The sequence below is a fragment of the Erythranthe guttata genome, chromosome 13 (assembly GCF_056151865.1).
Source record: "Erythranthe guttata isolate IM_541 chromosome 13, IM_541, whole genome shotgun sequence".
NCBI lineage: Eukaryota > Viridiplantae > Streptophyta > Magnoliopsida > Lamiales > Phrymaceae > Erythranthe > Erythranthe guttata.
Genome location: NC_142545.1, coordinates 13,113,189 through 13,131,510, shown reverse-complemented (window position 1 = coordinate 13,131,510; position 18,322 = coordinate 13,113,189). Strand labels below are relative to the sequence as shown.

The following is an 18,322-nucleotide window of genomic DNA, read 5'->3' as shown; positions in this document are numbered from 1 at the left end:
TCCGTCACGAAATTACTCTCCCTGAGATTCTGAAAGAAGTAACCCTCGCTCGCGTATTTTCCGGTAGCTTCCTCGGAGTCTGGTAATAGGTATTCGGATCCCCATCCGAGTAAACGTACACCTTAAATCTACTCCGCATCCTTTCGTAATTCAACCTGAACACCTCCGGAAAATGGTAAACGTCGTCGTATCCATAATTTTCCGACGCGGCCACTTTCTCGACATTATCCACGTCGCCGTCGTCAACAGCCTACAAGAATTCCAACAAGATTGAACTTAAAAAAATAAAATTAGTGAAATTGAAGCAGGTAATCGTGGATTGGGAGTAGTACCTTGGGCAGCGAAGGATGTACGGTGAGGGGGGTAGGGCTGGTGGAGGGGGAATACTGGAGAGAAGGGGAGTGGAGGGATTTAAGGGAGAGAAAAGTGAAGGAGACGAGTGTTATGATGGCGAGTGTGAGGAGGGAGCTTCGGAGAGTGAGTGCGGCGGAGGGCGGTGGCTGAGGGAGCTTCGGAGAGTGAGTGCGGCGGAGGGCGGTGGCTGAGGGAGTTTCGCCGCCAACATTCCCGCGGCGGAGTGGTGGTCGCCTGAGTAACCCTTGCCGGTGTGTGGTGGTGGCGGAAGAGTCGAATTGATCTCGGAGACCGGCGAACAGGAGAAGGGAAGAAGAAGACTTTTTTGTTTTTTTTGTTTTTATTTCTTTTTTTGTTTTTTAAAGATTAATTTATATTTAATATACAAGATGTAAGTGAATAGACAAATATATCCCTGCAAATGTCACGTGCAAGGCACATGTTTCAACTTTCCGGTCAAAATTGCCGGAAAATTGAGTTTAGGGGGCACCGTGCAACGGATTAACGAGTTCAGGTAAAAACGTGCAAATTTTTTTTGTTTGGGGGGTAAAGTGCAAATCGGCCCATAGTTTAGGGGGTAAACTGCTTTTTACTCTAATTATTAATTTGTGTATGGATCATCACAATGGTCTAACTCATGAGACCTTTTATTATATGCTACAAGCATTATATTTTCAAGAATTTACTTCATTGTTATTATTTGATGATCCATATAGATATGCGGTATTTGTATACACATGTTGTATGTCAAGTCATTTGAATACCGAAAATTAATTGCATCGTTCTCATAATAAAATATTTTCAAAAAGGTATTCAAATGTACCGCGATAATACTACCCACTTTTGTACTAAAGGCTCCACAACTTCATATGTGTTGACTTCAAGTCAATGTGCAATTTATTTTATCTCAAATCTCAAATACTCGTGGCCAATTACATTTTCTAACTGTATGGCCAATTGCATGTCGACATGTATTTGCTTTTATGAGCTTCAAGCTCTTCACTATTCAAAGAATAATTGCACAAATATTTATCAACAATATCTTTGTACTCCCCATATTTTTCTACATCATCAAGTCATAGCTTGTTATTTCACTTTTCCGGTACCGGATTCTCCTCGGAGAATTATATTTATTATGGGGATTATAGCCTTTGTGGGTACGATCTCTTTTAGAGATCTATATTTTTCATGTACCATGTATTTTTCTCTTGTAGAGAATTTTATATCTTGCACCAATAAAGTTTTCATAATACTTTATGTGCTTGAGCTCATTATTTCTTTCACTAAATGTCCGATAAGGACTTAAACGCGCGCTTTTGAGTTTCACAATATGGAGGGAGTAATAAGGGACTATAGGTCCACTATATTTTCAAAGTCAATATTAACAAAATCACTTTGGTACATGAAAATCAATTCAAAGATATTATAATTCTTCAAAATGATAGATTGGTACAACAAATACTTGAGAACTACTAGTCTCAAATGTCTCTCTATTTCATTTAGAGAGCAAGCTAACCATGATTTATTTGTCAAACTCTTTATTGGCACTTCGGTTCGATTGTAAATGATTTCGGTATCTACCGTATAATCATCAATGAATTTCTCATCCAAATATAAATTTGATTTATGCCACCGTAATTGGCAAAGATTTTCAAATCATATTGATGGATATTGGTGTTGAGGCGTCCCCCAACATCGTCTGTAAGACGATTCCTTTCATCAAATGGGATAAATAATAGGATGAGATTACAATGCTACTAGCGCTAGCATACTTTTAGTTAAACGATATTCACCCACTTCTTGAGGTGCAAATCATTCGAACCAACATAAATATCTCCCCCTCTTATATGCATAAATTATAATTGGTTAGCTAGTGTACCATATTCACCCTTCAAGGGACTTCTCGATGCAATCACAATGTACAACATGTCCTCCTCGGACATTCTCTTTTCACCCTTCTAGAGTATTCATTTGCAACACATTTTTCAATCAATGCATCTCGCATTTTACTTATAAGATTGTTGCAATGTATTCTTTTGTAATGTATGTTAATTCTTTGATGCACAAACCAAGATGAGACATATTATATTATATAATTTCACGCCGTTCCTTGTAAATAAATCGGCTTCTAATCTCCCCCTAACGGCGGGAAAATTGTCTCATATAAACACAATTGACAAAGTATGTCATATAATTATCTCCCATTAGGGATTATTTAATCGCATAAATAATTGATTGTAATCTACATGTAATAAAACATGCGATAGATATGCCATGTCCAAAATGTGACACAATTTTTTCTTATTTTTATATTGGTGCTTGATAAAACTTATCAAAATGTTTTATCATAAAATGGATACATGACCAATATTTTTCATATTTCTCATCTATCTTCCACTTCAAATGATGATAGAAAAAATATAATAAGCACCAAAATATCTATTTGTCTCAAGGACATCTCTTCAAATATTGAATATTTGTTATATCCACTTCATGGAATAACAAAACTTGAACGAGCTTTATAATATTTCAATTTTAGCTCACAACTCGTATTAAAATACGATATGCCCTCATATTCTCTCGATTCGCTACAATGAAAGCAACTTTAGTTCTTATGTTGCTATTTCATGAGCATAAAATATATCCAAAGTATGGATTTTGATGGAGTATTTCAAGTCACATATATTGGAGAATATTCTCTTATATCTCCATAAGTAACTATATTTATGTTACTTTTACTTGTTTGTGCAAGACACATGCCACCAATTTTTATATGTATTTTCATGGCACAAAATACTTTGTTTGTGTCTTGTAGCCACATTTAAGTATAAAATATGTGGCTTGTGACTTCAAAACATATATCACCAACATGAAATAGTTTATGTTTTCGTGACACATAAATGGATCTTCAACTTAAATGATCCATATCTCATTTTTTTGTTGTTGAACATTCAAGATAATTTCAAACCTCGTGATATTTTTCATATTATTGAATCACCAACAAATAATCTTTTTGAGTACATATATGAGGTTTATAACTTGACTTTGTGTACTCGATGTAGGCCTCAAGCCTATATATATATATATATATATATATATATATATATATATATATATATATATATATATATATATATATATATGATTTAGATCATCATAGTACTTAACCATAGAATAATAGTACTATGAATGAGAAATACATATCAACTCAAATCTTAAGTTTGAGTATTATTATCGCATAAACTTTGAGTCTATCATATTCTATTGAGACTTATAGTCTCAAAATGTGATCTAGGCTTCAAGCCATAAATTGATTATGATCAATTATCAATTTTCTCATTTCAATATTTTGTGAACTTGAAAAATGTCCACAAATGACAAATCTGTCATGTCTGAGTAATTTGCTTGTATCTCTCTCATTCGAGATCCAATTTCAACGCTTCAAGATGCTGTGAACAGCCAACAGAAAGTTCTACAACTTTCGTGTTTTACATTTTATCAAATTCGGACAATATCAGGTCCGAAACGGGACTCAAAGTCTTGAAAAATGACCACAAATGATAGATCTGGCATGTCTGAGTATTTTAAGCATATCTCTCTTGATCGAGATCCGATTTTGATGATTCAAAATGTTCCGAACAGCCAATAGAAAATGCTACAAGTTTCGTATTTTGCATTTTCTGAAATTTGGACATTATCAGGTCCAAAACAGACATCGAAGTACAAACTCGTGAATTGCACGAAAAATCACCTACAACAAAAGTAAGATGGTTAATATTTTATCAATTAAAAACAAGAATAAAATATTTAAAATCAACTCCCTTTCATCTTCTATGGCTAAGGAGTCATCTTCCTTGGACCATCTTTACACGAAAATTTAAGTAGAACAAGCGTGCTGATAACGTGTTAGAAAATGAAGAAGAAGACAACATAACAAAGAGAACATAAGAGAGTAAATAGAGAGAATGCAATATGTATTTCTCTTCATCTTCTTGTTGTGTAAAATACATTTACATTGTGTTGTATATATAGTACAAGAAAGACCTCTCAAAGGTCAAGAGTTACAACACTTTTAATGATGAATAATGGTGGAGATGATGGTGGGAGTTATGGTGGTGGTAGTGGGAGTAATGGTGGTGTAATGGTGGTCATCCACAATTTTAAGTTTCATAACAAAAGGAGCATTTATAGTTTTTAAGCGTCCATATTAATAAAGTTTGACGGGTTTGCAAAGTTAATGCATCTAAAATTGTAGTAGGACAACCTAGAGTACTATTATTTTATTATATTGTCTAAAATTTGACGAAATGTGTAGGAGACCAAAAACACTATTTTCGACACAAAAATAGAGGAAGGGTACAATAGCATACTACCGATAGAAGATAAATCCATTTTTTCATTGTAAAAAATGAGATTTGATGAAAAAATGATAAAACCGTGCTCGAAGATGCTCTTATAGTTATCGTAGGCCTTTTCTTATGGATGTGTTTTTTTTAGGTTTAGTTGTTGGTGTTGTAAATAATATAGTTGTTGTGGGGTTTCCTAACATAACCACCTAACTCCCCACTAAATCACTAACCTACCCCATGTCTTCCCATTATGTGTTAGTGGTAGAATAACCTCTTCTGTAACTTCTCATGTAACTCCCGGTGGTTTTTCACCTATATAATGGAATTCTCCCTCCCCCATATTTACACCCTTATTAATCTCTCTACGGATTTTTGTCTTTGCATTCTCTCTCTATCTTTTATTCTGTTATCATACTTTATATTCCACAATCATCAAACCGAAGAGCAATACGATTAGGGCGATTCACAACACGTTATCAGCACGATTTGCTCGCGGTGATCGTGGAAGAACACTTGTTCGTGGGGCTAGAATACTTCGAGAAATTGTGAGTGTGGTTCGTTTGTGAGACGGTGATCTACTTTCGTAGAGCGTATAATCTTCTCTATAGTATCTGAATTTTATCAATTTTCAAGTAAGCCTTAACCCCTTGAAATTCTTTATTATATGAATGCATGTTAGATAAATTCGAATTAGCATGAAAAGTTGTGTAGCATATTTATTTGATGTCTTTTGATATTTGTTTGAAAATCTCGGTTGATGTTTCGAGTACTGTATGATTCATGAATAGATTGTTATATGAGTTGTACTTTGTTGGTGAATGTAGATAAGAAGTTTATGAATTAATCTATTTGTCAAGATGAGTAATATGTAATATTCTTGTAGAATGATTTCACTATGAATATTCTGCGTACATGTTTGGACATTTAATATTATATGACCAGTGAATAAAATCATCCCTGTGAATATTCTGTGTGCATGAAACAATCGGTTTGTCTAATAATCATGAACTGGTTGAAATATATATGAATTCTATGCGAGTCATATAAGCTATGTGTGGTTGTATCACGTCATATGCAAATTTCATGACATCAAAGTAATACACAATAATTTGATTCGCATGTATTCTTTGTCTATGTACGATAGGATGGAACATTTGAGCAAACTTGATTTCACCCCTTTGAATGTATCTGGTGAGAACTACGTGAGTTGGACAATGGATGTTAAGATCCATCTCACTAGTAAGAAATTGAGGATGGCTATTGTTAAAGAAAATCTGCTTAACGAAGCCCAGAAGGCTGAAGCCATGATTCTGATTAGGAGGCACCTAGATGAGGTCCTCCGTTTGGACTACTCATCGATTGAGGATCCCCAAATACTATGGGATGCCCTGGCTAGTCGATTTGATCACCAAAAGACAATCCTCTTGCCTGAAGCAAGAAACAAATGGATTCACTTACGGTTTATGGACTTCAAAACCGTTAATGAGTATAACTCTGAAGTATGTCGCATCAAATCCACCCTGGAGTTTTGTGGAGAGAAACTAACTGATGCTGAGATTCTGGAAAAGACGTACTCTACATTCCCTGCCTCACATATGATACTGTCTCAACAGTACAGAGCCAAGAACTATACTCAGTTTTCAGAGTTGGTCACCGTTCTGCTCCTTGCCGAGAAGAACCTTGATCTTCTTTTGAAGAACAATCAGGCTCGACCAGTTGGTACTCGACCTTTGCCAGAAGCAAATTTGGTCAATCGAAATCCTCAACCTCTGCCAGAAGCAAATTTGGTCAACAGAAACAATCGTGGTGGAGGCAGAGGCCGTGGATTCAATCGTCGAGTGAGGGGAAGAGGTAATAGGGGCGGACATGTTCCTTATAATAGGCCACCTAATGGTCCCCCACAGTATGGGCAAAGGGGGAATATGCCAAGAGGAGGTAACAATGCCCGACCTAGAGGTGCGCAGCAGAATAGAGCCCCGAATCAGAATCAAAATCAGAATAGAGATACATGTCATAGGTGTGGTGGAACTGGGCATTGGTCACGCACCTGTCGTGCGAGGAACATTATGGTTGGTGGTGTAAATAACAATGCACCACCGGAGACCAACCTGGTTGAGATAGACGTTCTCAATGAGGAGCCCATTGCTCGACTCCCAAATCTGGGCACATCTGACCCAATGACCCAGTTTGGAATATGATTAGAATGTTATTTTATGAGTTTAGACATTATGTTCTTTTATGTTTCTAGTTTATCAGTTTTAAGTTATGTTGTTTATTTGGTCATGCTTATGAACCAATTTCGTATTTGGATTATGTCTATGCTTTATTTTCTGGACTATATTTTATGTGGTTATGTTTTAATTCTGTTTTTATGGTACTCGGTAGAGTTATCTTGTTTGGATTTTATTAAAGTATTTTAAATTGCGGATTATATGATTAGATTTATTTATCTTTCTAGACATGGCATGTGGGGATGAATGTCTGGCAGATAGTGCGACAACGCACACTATCCTTAGGGATAAGTCATATTTTGTTAGTTTCATGTCTAGTAAGACTTCTTTGACTACTATATCAGGCACATCTAGTATAATAGATGGTTATAGTAATGCCCATATTATGTTACCTCATGGCACAATTCTGACCATTAGAGAAGCTCTTTATTCTCCACGTTCCAGTAGAACGCTGCTGAGTTTTAAAGATATTCGAGCCAATGGTTATCATGTTGAAACAACTGATGAAAAGGGGATCGAATATATGTGCATCACCTCTAACGTGTACGGCCAGAAGCGTACCTTGGAAAAATTAGAGGGACTTTCGATAGGGTTATATAGGACCAAAATTCGAGTGCCAGAAGCACACCTTGTCGATTGCTCGAAGTCTAGTGATCCGAGTAAATATTTTCTATGGCATGACCGACTGGGACATCCGGGTCAAAGTGTGATGCGCCGAATTATTAACACATCTATTGGGCATCCACTAACAAATAAGGATCTTGTACACAATGATAAGATATGTGTACCCTGTTCTATTGGAAAACTTGATCCTATGCCAGCTTATGCACAAACTAGTAAAGATTCTCTTGGTTTCTTGGAACGAATCCAAGGAGATATATGTGGCCCCATCTCACCACCATGTGGACCTTTTAAATATTTTTTGGTGATGGTTGATGCTTCGACTAAGTGGTCACAGGTCGATTTGTTGTCTACGAGGAATGCTGCTTATGCTAAACTCCTCTCTCAAATAATAAGATTGAGAGCACACTATCCAGATTATCCCATTAAGTCTATTCGACTGGATAATGCTGCAGAGTTTACGTCGCGGTCTTTCGACGAATATTGCATGTCTTTAGGTATTGACATAGAACATGCTGTAGCGCATGTTCATACCCAAAATGGCCTTGCAGAGGCATTTATTAAGAATTTACAGAGGATTGCACGAACTTTGGTAATGCGCACCAAACTTCCAATCTCTGCTTGGGGCTATGCAATATTGCACGCAGCTATGTTATTACGATTGAGGCCCACTGCAACCCAACCATATTCTGCGTTACAGTTGGTGTCCGGAATTACACCAAACGTTTCTCATTTACGCACATTTGGGTGTGCAGTTTATGTGCCGATTGCTCCGCCACAACGAACCAAGATGGGACCTCAACGTAGATTGGGCATTTATGTTGGTTACATATCACCATCTATAATACGATATTTAGAACCCTTGACAGGCGATCTCTTTACCGCTCGATTCGCGGACTGTCACTTTGATGAGACCGTCTTCCCGCCGTTAGGGGGAGAAAAAAACGTTCACACTAACGTTCCTGAAGAACGGCGTGAAGTTGTATGGAATGACCCCTCTGTGTCTCATCACGATCCCCCTACTTCAGTCAGAGAGTTTGAAGTAAGTAGACTCATAGATCTACATAAAGTAGCCAATAATATGCCAGACTCATTCTCTGACTTAGAAAAAGTGACGAGATCTCATATACCAGCTGCAAATGTGCCTGCAAGGATAGATGTCCCAGAAGGACAAAACGTGGGAAGGCCATCAGTCCCTGCTAACCAATCATATCTCCCAGCCCAGAAGAGAGGGAGACCAATTGGATCAAAGGATTCTCATCCCCAGAAGCGGATGAATGCCCAACAGTTGAATGCGGTTAGCACTAGTAATAATGGGATCCCACCCGATCCATCTCATGAAATAGTTCCGGACTATGGATCCGTCCTGGAGACGAAATCGGGGGACGCCTCGATATTAGTATCCATTCCCGAGAATAGAGAAATCTCGGTTAGTTATTCATGCATGAATGAGGTGTGGCATCGGGATGAAATAATCATCAATGATGTGTTTGCTTACACAGTAGCTACTGAAATTATATCGAGTGATGATATTGAGCCTCGAACAATTGATGAATGTAAACAGAGGGATGATTGGCCGAATTGGGAAAAAGCAATCCAGGCTGAGTTTGACTCATTGGTAAAAATGGGAGTGTTTGGGCCGGTAGCTACTACACCTCCTGGAGTGATACCCGTGGGATATAAATGGGTATTCATAAGGAAAAAAAATGAGAAAAACGAGATTATGAGATATAAGGCTCGTCTCGTAGCACAAGGATTTTCTCAGCGACCTGGGATTGACTTTGAGGAGACATATTCTCCTGTTATGGATGTTATTACATTCAGATATCTAGTCAGTTTGGTTGTATCCGAGGAACTGACTATGCAGCTCATGGATGTGGTCACAGCTTATCTATATGGGGATCTAGATACAAGTATATATATGAAAGTTCCTGAAGGACTTCGATTACCCGAAGCAATTAGTTCCAGACCACGGAACACGATCTCAGTTAGGTTGAGACGATCACTTTATGGCTTGAAGCAATCTGGAAGAATGTGGTATAATCGCCTAAGTGAATACTTGCTCGGAAGGGGATACGTGAACAATGATATTTGTCCTTGCGTGTTTATTAAGAAAACATGTTCTGGTTTTGCTGTTGTAGCAGTTTATGTTGATGATATGAATTTGATTGGGACTCCTGAAGAAGTCCGTGAAACAGCCCAACTCCTAAAACATGAGTTTGAGATGAAAGATCTCGGTAGGACTAATTTCTGTCTCGGACTTGAGATAGTACACCGTGCTGATGGACTTTTGGTCCATCAATCGAACTACATCCAGAAGATGTTAAGACGCTTTAATATGGATAAAGCGAAACCATCGAGCACGCCTATGGTAGTCCGATCATTGGATAGGTCGAAGGATCCGTTCCGTCTTGTGGAGGAAGACGAAGAAGTGTTAGCACCTGAAGTGCCGTACCTAAGTGCAATAGGCGCATTATTGTACTTAGCTCAATGTACTCGACCTGATATCGCATTTGCGGTAAATTTGCTAGCAAGGTTTAGCTCAGCACCAACACGCCGCCATTGGAATGGTGTAAAGGACGTATTTCGTTACCTTAAGGGTTCAATAGACATGGGTTTGTTCTATCCCTATGCATCATTAAAGGATGCAAAGCTTGTGGGTTATGCTGACGCTGGGTATCTGTCAGACCCACACAAAGCTCGTTCCCAAACTGGATATGTGTTTACCATTGGGAACACAGCTGTGTCTTGGAGGTCTACAAAACAGACCTTAGTTGCCACCTCATCGAATCATGCAGAGATTTTAGCACTTCACGAGGCAGTGCGTGAATGTACTTGGCTTAGAGCCATGAATGGGCATATTCGAGATTCCTGTGGATTGGCTACCACAGAAGATCCTACGATCATATTCGAGGATAATGCAGCGTGCATTGAGCAAATGAAGACGGGCTTCATTAAAGGTGACAACACCAAGCATATAGCTCCAAAGTTTTTCTTCAATCAGCAACAACAAGAGCTCAAACAAATAATGATCCAGCAGATCAGAAGTCAGGATAATTGCGCTGATTTATTTACTAAGTCATTACCTAAAGTCACTTTTGAAAAGCATGTTAAGGCTATTGGCCTACGTAGATTATCTGAGCTCGCTCCCTTATAGACATCAGGGGGAGTTAACTTGAGGGGGGAGTACCCTGTAGGTACTCAGTATTCAGAAGATACCTAGATGCCCTATTGTACTCTTTTTCCTTTTTGCGGGATTTATTTTCCCACGGGGTTTTTGGTTACCCGCTAAAGGTTTTAATGAGGCAATATAGCTGATTTGAAAGATTGTGCATTGTACTATTTTTCCTAACCGAGGTTGTTTTGTCCCACTGGGTTTTATTACTCGGAAGGTTTTAATGAGGCAACATGAGATGCACAATAGTGGTTTTGATAGGAACCCCAAGGGGGAGTGTTGTAAATAATATAGTTGTTGTGGGGTTTCCTAACATAACCACCTAACTCCCCACTAAATCACTAACCTACCCCATGTCTTCCCATTATGTGTTAGTGGTAGAATAACCTCTTCTGTAACTTCTCTTGTAACTCCCGGTGGTTTTTCACCTATATAATGGAATTCTCCCTCCCCCATATTTACACCCTTATTAATCTCTCTACGGATTTTTGTCTTTGCATTCTCTCTCTATCTTTTATTCTGTTATCATACTTTATATTCCACAATCATCAAACCGAAGAGCAATACGATTAGGGCGATTCACAACAGTTGGTTTTTTTTTATTTCTTTTTTCTCTTTTTTTTTTTTTTTTTTTTTAATAGTTAATTTGGGTTTTGATCTCATAGTGATAGTGTTAAAGTGATTTTGTAGCGAAAAAATGAATTTCGATATGGGCCTAATCAATAGAAGTTGGTGTTGACTGTTGTGGAAATTATATGTGCTTGTTGGACTTTATTTCTGTATAATGTTGTTTTAAATTTGTTGGAATTGTATTGGTTAAATCTTCAACTATTTGATGTAGGGGTGGTTTTGGTACGTCGCCGGATATTTTGATCAATACCTTGTATTTAGCGTATCATTTGGTATTTGAAAATTCTACCATATCAACAATTGCGGTATACCGTTATTTTCGGTGCAGTATAACGGTATAGTGGCACTCTACCATTAATTTTAAATTGTTATCCTTTGAATAATATAAATTATAATAAGACGATCTTCATGAAAACACAATAAAAGATTTTAAAGCTTTAATCAATAACAATGGTTATGTATACTGTCACAAATCACTCTCAATATAACTCACAAATTATGGAATGAACTAAAGCTGAAAGATTGTATTCACTCAAAATGAAAGTAGGGTTTACAATCTTCAAACAAATTGGATAAACATGGAGACAAAGAAACGAGAAAACCACTGTAACTCTACTTTAATTAAGCTAGACTAGAGTACTGTGATAATGCTCGCCAATTCTCAGTCTGGGTCTGTCTATTTATAGCAAAGAAACAACGGTCCTTAAGCATTGTTCAGAGCACGCTGCTTGCATAATATTATGATGTCCATGCTCTCCTCCAAAACGACGTCGTTCCGCTCCCCCTCCTGATCCAAAAGACGCATTTCAAAATAAAAGAGCAAACACGCTTTTATAAGTTTAAACGACGTCGCTTAAAAACTAATAATAAAATTAGAAAACGGTTAAATTCGTTACATATAGGATCGTATTCAATTTCTCATACCTCTCCCAATATTTATCATACGTCAACTTCATTTATTTAGCCACACTTTGCAAAATAGGATTAATAGAGTTAGGGATTTTCTTTTCAATCTTAATTTGCAGCCCCACTATTCTAGTGAAAATCAAATGAGATGTACACCTTTTTGTTTCACCAAAATTCAATGTTGTCTCGTAAAACTTTTTTTTAGGAACTCAACTTTTTAAGTTTTGACCTATTTATTTTATGTAGTAATTTTAATGTTTATTAATTATTAGCCAATATAAAAGAATATAGATTAGTTAAATTATAAATTTTAAATTTATTGTACGGTACGGTATTACCGTGGTATTAAAAATATAATACTGCTACTGTACCGTATAATAGTGGTGTACGGTACCAATACCGTACCAAATGTAGGGGTAACCGAAGTTTTGGTAATTTTTCGTATTCAATAGGTATACCGTGGTATTAGATAGACGGTAATTATATTTCATTTGTATTTATTTATACTTGACTTGAAAGAACATACAATTAATACAATTAAAAAGACAGATTTTGAAAAACACTTAACAAGTTAAAATTAAGAAATAAGAATTATGAAAAAAATAAAAAGAAAAGGAAAAGAATTGCACTCATATGATGTGCAATAATCTTCACTTCATAGTTTTTAAAAAACTATAAGCTCAGTACATATGCATGAGCCTATCAAACTGTAAAAATCTGGCAAAAATCTGCCACCAGAACAAATTTCACCGATGTAGTTTCTAAGAAAAAAAAACGAAAGACGGCACCAAATAAAGATTTAGGCCAGTAAAAACTAACATACATAATCAACCAGTTGTATATCAACTAACACAAAATGTATAAAGAAGCTCACGGGTTGAGAATCTCGAAACGCACGCGCACTTATGCAGCAGTTTTGGGGGTTTTCCTGTTCGGTCCGAACACATTCTTGATCAGTGACTCCTTGATCGAGAGCAGCTCAGGGAACTCTTTTTTGAGCTTGGATGCATCGAGCTCGTTGTTGCTCCTAGGGGCAATTATGACCTTTGCTTGCTCTTCAAGGGTGAAGTTTGACCATTTGAAATCCGAGTCAATATACTCCTTGTACATCTCCAAGATCTCGTTGTGGCTCACAACACCAGGGTTTGTGAAGTTCCAAATCCCCCTGAGATTCCTCTTTGCCATCTCAATTGAAATCGGAAGGAGCTCGTCCAAGATTGTCATGCTGTTGGGAATGTTGACCACCTTATTGTAACGGGAAATCTTCGTGATGAAGTTTCGCGGGTTGTCCAGGTCAGCAGAAATCGGCATCCTAACTCTCAGTGTGCACACATTGTCGTATTCTTTCAAGAGCTCTTCCACCTGGTCAACAATTAAACTTAGAATACATTCTAGGAAATACAATATCTAAAAAAGTATATATTGTTTGAAATTACCATGGCTTTGGTCTTTGAATAGAAAGAGCCAATGAAATTGGGCGTGTCTTCCTCCTTAAACCCGATTCCGGAACCTTCCGGGTGAGCAGCATCGTATTCGAAAATACAGCCAGTGGCGAAGTTGACCACCAATAGCCCGTGCTCTCTGCACACATCAGCCAAGGTCAAAGTACCAGCAACATTTGTGCGTATAGTCTCAGTCTTGTGAGACTCACACCAGTCAACATTGGGTCGACCCGTCACACCGGCAGCATTAAAGACATGCGTCGGCTTAACAGCAACAAGATCCGCCAAAATCGACGCACGATCCTGCAAACGCCCCTTTCCATATTCATACGAAATCCCCTGCTTCTCACACAGTTTACCCAACAAACCACCAATCCACCCAGTCCTGCCATAGATCAAGAACTTGAAAGCCGGTTTGTGAGGCGAAGCGCTGCCTTTGGGACTCGGAACCAGCATTTTCGACTGGCTAAGAGAAAAATCAGATTTTCCAGATTCGCCCTTTGCAGCTGCTTCGGTGTGCCTTTCCAGTCCACCTGGCATCATCAGCATTCTTGGATGAGGGAGCAGTGCACCAGACACATCACCCCACCAATCGGGATTGCTGGTGTACCACTCCATGGTCTTCTTTAAACCCTCAGTCCACGTGGTCCTTTCCGACCAACCAAGATTCGTCAGCTTCTGGTCATCGAGGAAGTACCTCTGATCATTAAACGGCCTGTTCTCCACAAACTGAATGCTCTTGTCCGGATCCATGTTGAACAGATTGCACACATCTCTAGCAACATCTGTCACCCTCCTCTCCTTCTTTGTCCCGATATTGTAAACATGACCAACTTCTCCCTTGTGGAGAATCACTTCGAACGCCTCCGCCACATCCTCGCAGTAGAGGTAGCTTCGAACGTTCGAACCATCGCCGTGAATCGGGAGAGTCTTTCCTCTCATAGCCAAAAGGATGAACTTGGGAATTAACTTTTCAGGAAACTGATTCGGCCCGTATACATTGTTCCCACGGGTCGTAATCACGGGTAACCCGTAAGATCGACCGTAAGCCATAACAAGCATTTCAGCACCTGCTTTTGTCGCAGAGTACGGGTTTGTGGGGAGAAGCTGCGAGGCCTCGTGATTGCCCACAACAGCATCTTCGTCGGTCTCGCCATAGACCTCGTCTGTGCTGACGTGGATAAACCTTCTGATCTGGCCGGTGACTTTGCAAGCCTCGAGAAGAACGTGGGTCCCATAAATGTTGTTCTTGGTGAACTCGAAGCTGTTGCCGAACGAATTGTCGACGTGGGTCTGGGCGGCAAAGTGCATTATAGTGTCGATGTTTTCGGTGATGAGAAGGTAGTTGACCAGGTCAGCGCTGCCAATGTCACCCTGAACGAACTTGAAGTTGGGAGAAGAGTTCGAGGGGAGAAGGTTCTTGAGATTGGAGCAGTAATCGAGCTTGTCGAGAACCACAATTTTGTATTCCGGATACGTTCGTACGAGCCTGTTTGCAACATGAGATGCGATGAATCCAGCAGCACCTGTGATTAGGATGTTCTTCGGTGTGAATGTCGACATTGTTGCTTGATCTGCAAAGGGAGAAAAACTCAGAATCTAACAACAAATTCGATCCCAAAACAAAAAAAATTAAAAGCAATCTCTAATCCGTTTTCATAATTGATATCATCAAACAAAAAAAAAATGTTCAGCATTATAAACAAATTTAACCAAATTAGGGAAGTAATTACACAGGCAAGAATTAAAAATTCAAAATTTACAATTCGAAATTTCGAAAAATCAACTGGAGTGTTAATAGGATCCAACCAAATACGGACAAAATCAATCATTAAATTTACACAGAAAAACTAGAATCGTAATCACACAAACAGAAGCAAACAAAAAACAAAATTGTACAGATCTGAATAAACAGCGAAAAACATCAAATTAAAGGCGAAACGAAAAACAGATCTACCGTAATTAACACGAGCGCAAAATCACTAAAAAACAATAAATAATAAATAAATAAATAAATAAAAACTCACAATTGTTGCGCGTAATCGGATGAGAATCCACGAGCGAGTAAAGTGAAAGAATTCAAAAAAAAATTCCCTCTATAACAAATAAGAGAGAGAGAAAAAGAAAGATGGGGAATAATTTAGACAACGAGAGGTGACTCAGTAGCGAGAAGCGAGGAGTGTCAACCATCGTCTCCTCTCTATATATACACATTCCCCCCCAAACCCCCCCTACCCCACCCCCACCCCACCCTGTATCTATATCCAGATCATGCAAATTCCGCTTACCTTTTATTTTATTTTATTTTGCTGAAAAATAAACTTTATATTGTATTATATTTATGTAATTTTATATATATGGATTATAATAATAAATATAATATACGGGAAATTGACAATGGGACGGTTGACGAAAAGGGGGGCGGGAGATTGTGTGTGAAATGACATAATTGACCTTAATGAATTTACAATTATTTTATTTTCTGCGTAAAGTAAATGCAATAATTATTATTCCCACATTATGATTTTTGGGTTGATTAGTTAATTAATTTATGGCATTAGTGGGAGATTAATGAAATCACATGGGTTTTTTGTTTAAATATTGAGGTTTCTTTATCCTCTGCACACTCCATTGACCATTTATTTATTTTTATTCCTCAAATTTTGGTTTTTTAAATCTTACTCAAAGGGTCAATTGTTTTACTCAAAGGTCAATAGATTTATTAAATAATGTATATATACATATTCAAAATTTAATTATAAATGAAAATAGGAGATGAGTATAATTTAGTGAGAGCGAATCGGATTTAGTATCCAAATTATTACTTATTAATCAGATATTAGCAATTTAAGAATATTAATTAGGGGTGTTGAAATCGTTATGACGAAGGTTGTTACTATATTTATTCTATTTCGAATTTTTGAATATGGTATAGTAAATTATTAATTATTCAGTGCATTAAATTCTCTTAAGTCATTTAACTAATTGTTGTTTGAAAACCAAAAAAAAATTAATTTGTGTAGACTATTGTATATTAATTTGTATTATTTTAATTATATGGCACATATACTTAATTTTCAGTCTTAATTTTTAATTTGTTTTTGGTCACATGAATGAATACAGATACATGCTTCTGAATATGGTTCCCACATTATTTACGAGTCATACACATGTTTCATCCTCGAATTAATGTACATTTCATGTGATTTATTATTTTTCAATGTATATTTTATGATAAATAATTATAGATCACGTTAACTATAAATTATAATTTACCACTTTTGATCATTTTTTACTTTTTTTTTTTTAATTTCCACTTTTTAATTATTATTTTTTGCTTTACCACCGGCCACTTTTAGGTAAGAAATAAATTGAAAAACTGACCCATTTGCTTGTATTAATCTGCTTACTATATTTTTGGTGAATTTAATAAGTGGATTATTAGTTTATTTTACTAATTTGCTTTTAAATTTTATTTTTTTGGTCAATTTAGACCAAATTCAAATGATAAAATGTTTAGGATTATATACATATTTCAAAATAAATTAAATATTTTACTATATGGACCACTGAATTCCTATTTTTGCTTTGAGTAATTATGTGACAATCCAATTACTTGCATATTATGCAATTTACCAAAATATAATAATTAAGACATGATTTTAATTGTATTCAACTTACCAAACTATAAATTGAATTATATTACATGGACATTAATATTATGCACTTATCGAAATAGGCCAAAATGAAATTATGCACGAGTCACGACAAAGCCGTTAAAATTTTATGATTCGATTCAATTTTTAGAATAATATTTAAATATGAAGAATCCCTATTAAATCCATTAAATCTTGCAATTTACGAGTTGATTCGTATGCTTACGATATTTATAATTTAAGAAAATGTATTTTGCTTTGAGGATTTTTTGTAAGACTAATTTAATTATAAATAGTTCAACATGCCAAATATTCATACTACACCTCTATTAGTTACATTTTAAATTAAAAGGAATTTAAATGAGTTTTATTCTAATTTTCAAATTTATTTCTTTTATTTTCAATGAACCATCATCTATGTGTGTTGACCACCAATACAAATTCGACGTGTGTCGTCGATTTTAATTTTATAAAATAAATGGGTTTGTATTAGGCTATAAAGTTTTATTTTTATACTAACTAGTTTTCACTTGTACGATGTACGGAATACCATTTCAGAACTAAATTTAAGTATTATAAAATCGATTGAATAAAATATAATTCACATGTTCTATGAATAAAAGAAAATATGGACTCAAATAAACTTGAAATATTTCAACAATGTTGTAACGTGTTAGCGCTAAAAAATACAACGTATAAAGTAATTACTAATAATTAAATAAATTGATTTTTGCCCACTCTAATGAAAGATCCGTTTATCCTATAATACATTAAAAGATCGAGAGTATTTGGATTAAGTAAAAATATTAAAAATTTGATGCACAACATCAGTACTCTCGTGCAATAGCTTGCAAATCACACGAGATGTGTAATCATACTAGGCATAATCTACCTGTGATAGAGGTCGCCCTAGAAAGTGTTGGTAAATGAATTCGAACTCAGGTCATTTGACATTGCG

The 18,322-nt window shown here is 36.6% G+C and overlaps 2 protein-coding genes across 2 annotated transcripts; one reads left to right on the top strand and one right to left on the bottom strand.

Annotated features, from left to right (window-relative positions):
• The first annotated feature begins 5,848 nt into the window (after window positions 1-5,848).
• Window positions 5,849-6,901, top strand: LOC105973905 (uncharacterized). The gene has a single exon (XM_012998946.2). It carries the CDS (start codon window positions 5,849-5,851, stop codon window positions 6,899-6,901), a length of 1,053 nt encoding a protein of 350 aa, XP_012854400.2.
• Window positions 6,902-12,816: 5,915 nt separating this feature from the next.
• LOC105957132 (trifunctional UDP-glucose 4,6-dehydratase/UDP-4-keto-6-deoxy-D-glucose 3,5-epimerase/UDP-4-keto-L-rhamnose-reductase RHM1) lies at window positions 12,817-16,026 on the bottom strand. The gene is made up of 3 exons (XM_012981058.2): window positions 15,736-16,026; window positions 13,703-15,282; window positions 12,817-13,628 (listed from the first exon to the last, which is right to left on the bottom strand). The coding sequence occupies exons 2-3, from the start codon at window positions 15,269-15,271 to the stop codon at window positions 13,170-13,172; spliced, it is 2,028 nt and encodes a 675-aa protein (XP_012836512.2). The 5' UTR covers window positions 15,272-15,282; window positions 15,736-16,026; the 3' UTR covers window positions 12,817-13,169.
• Window positions 16,027-18,322: the final 2,296 nt, after the last annotated feature.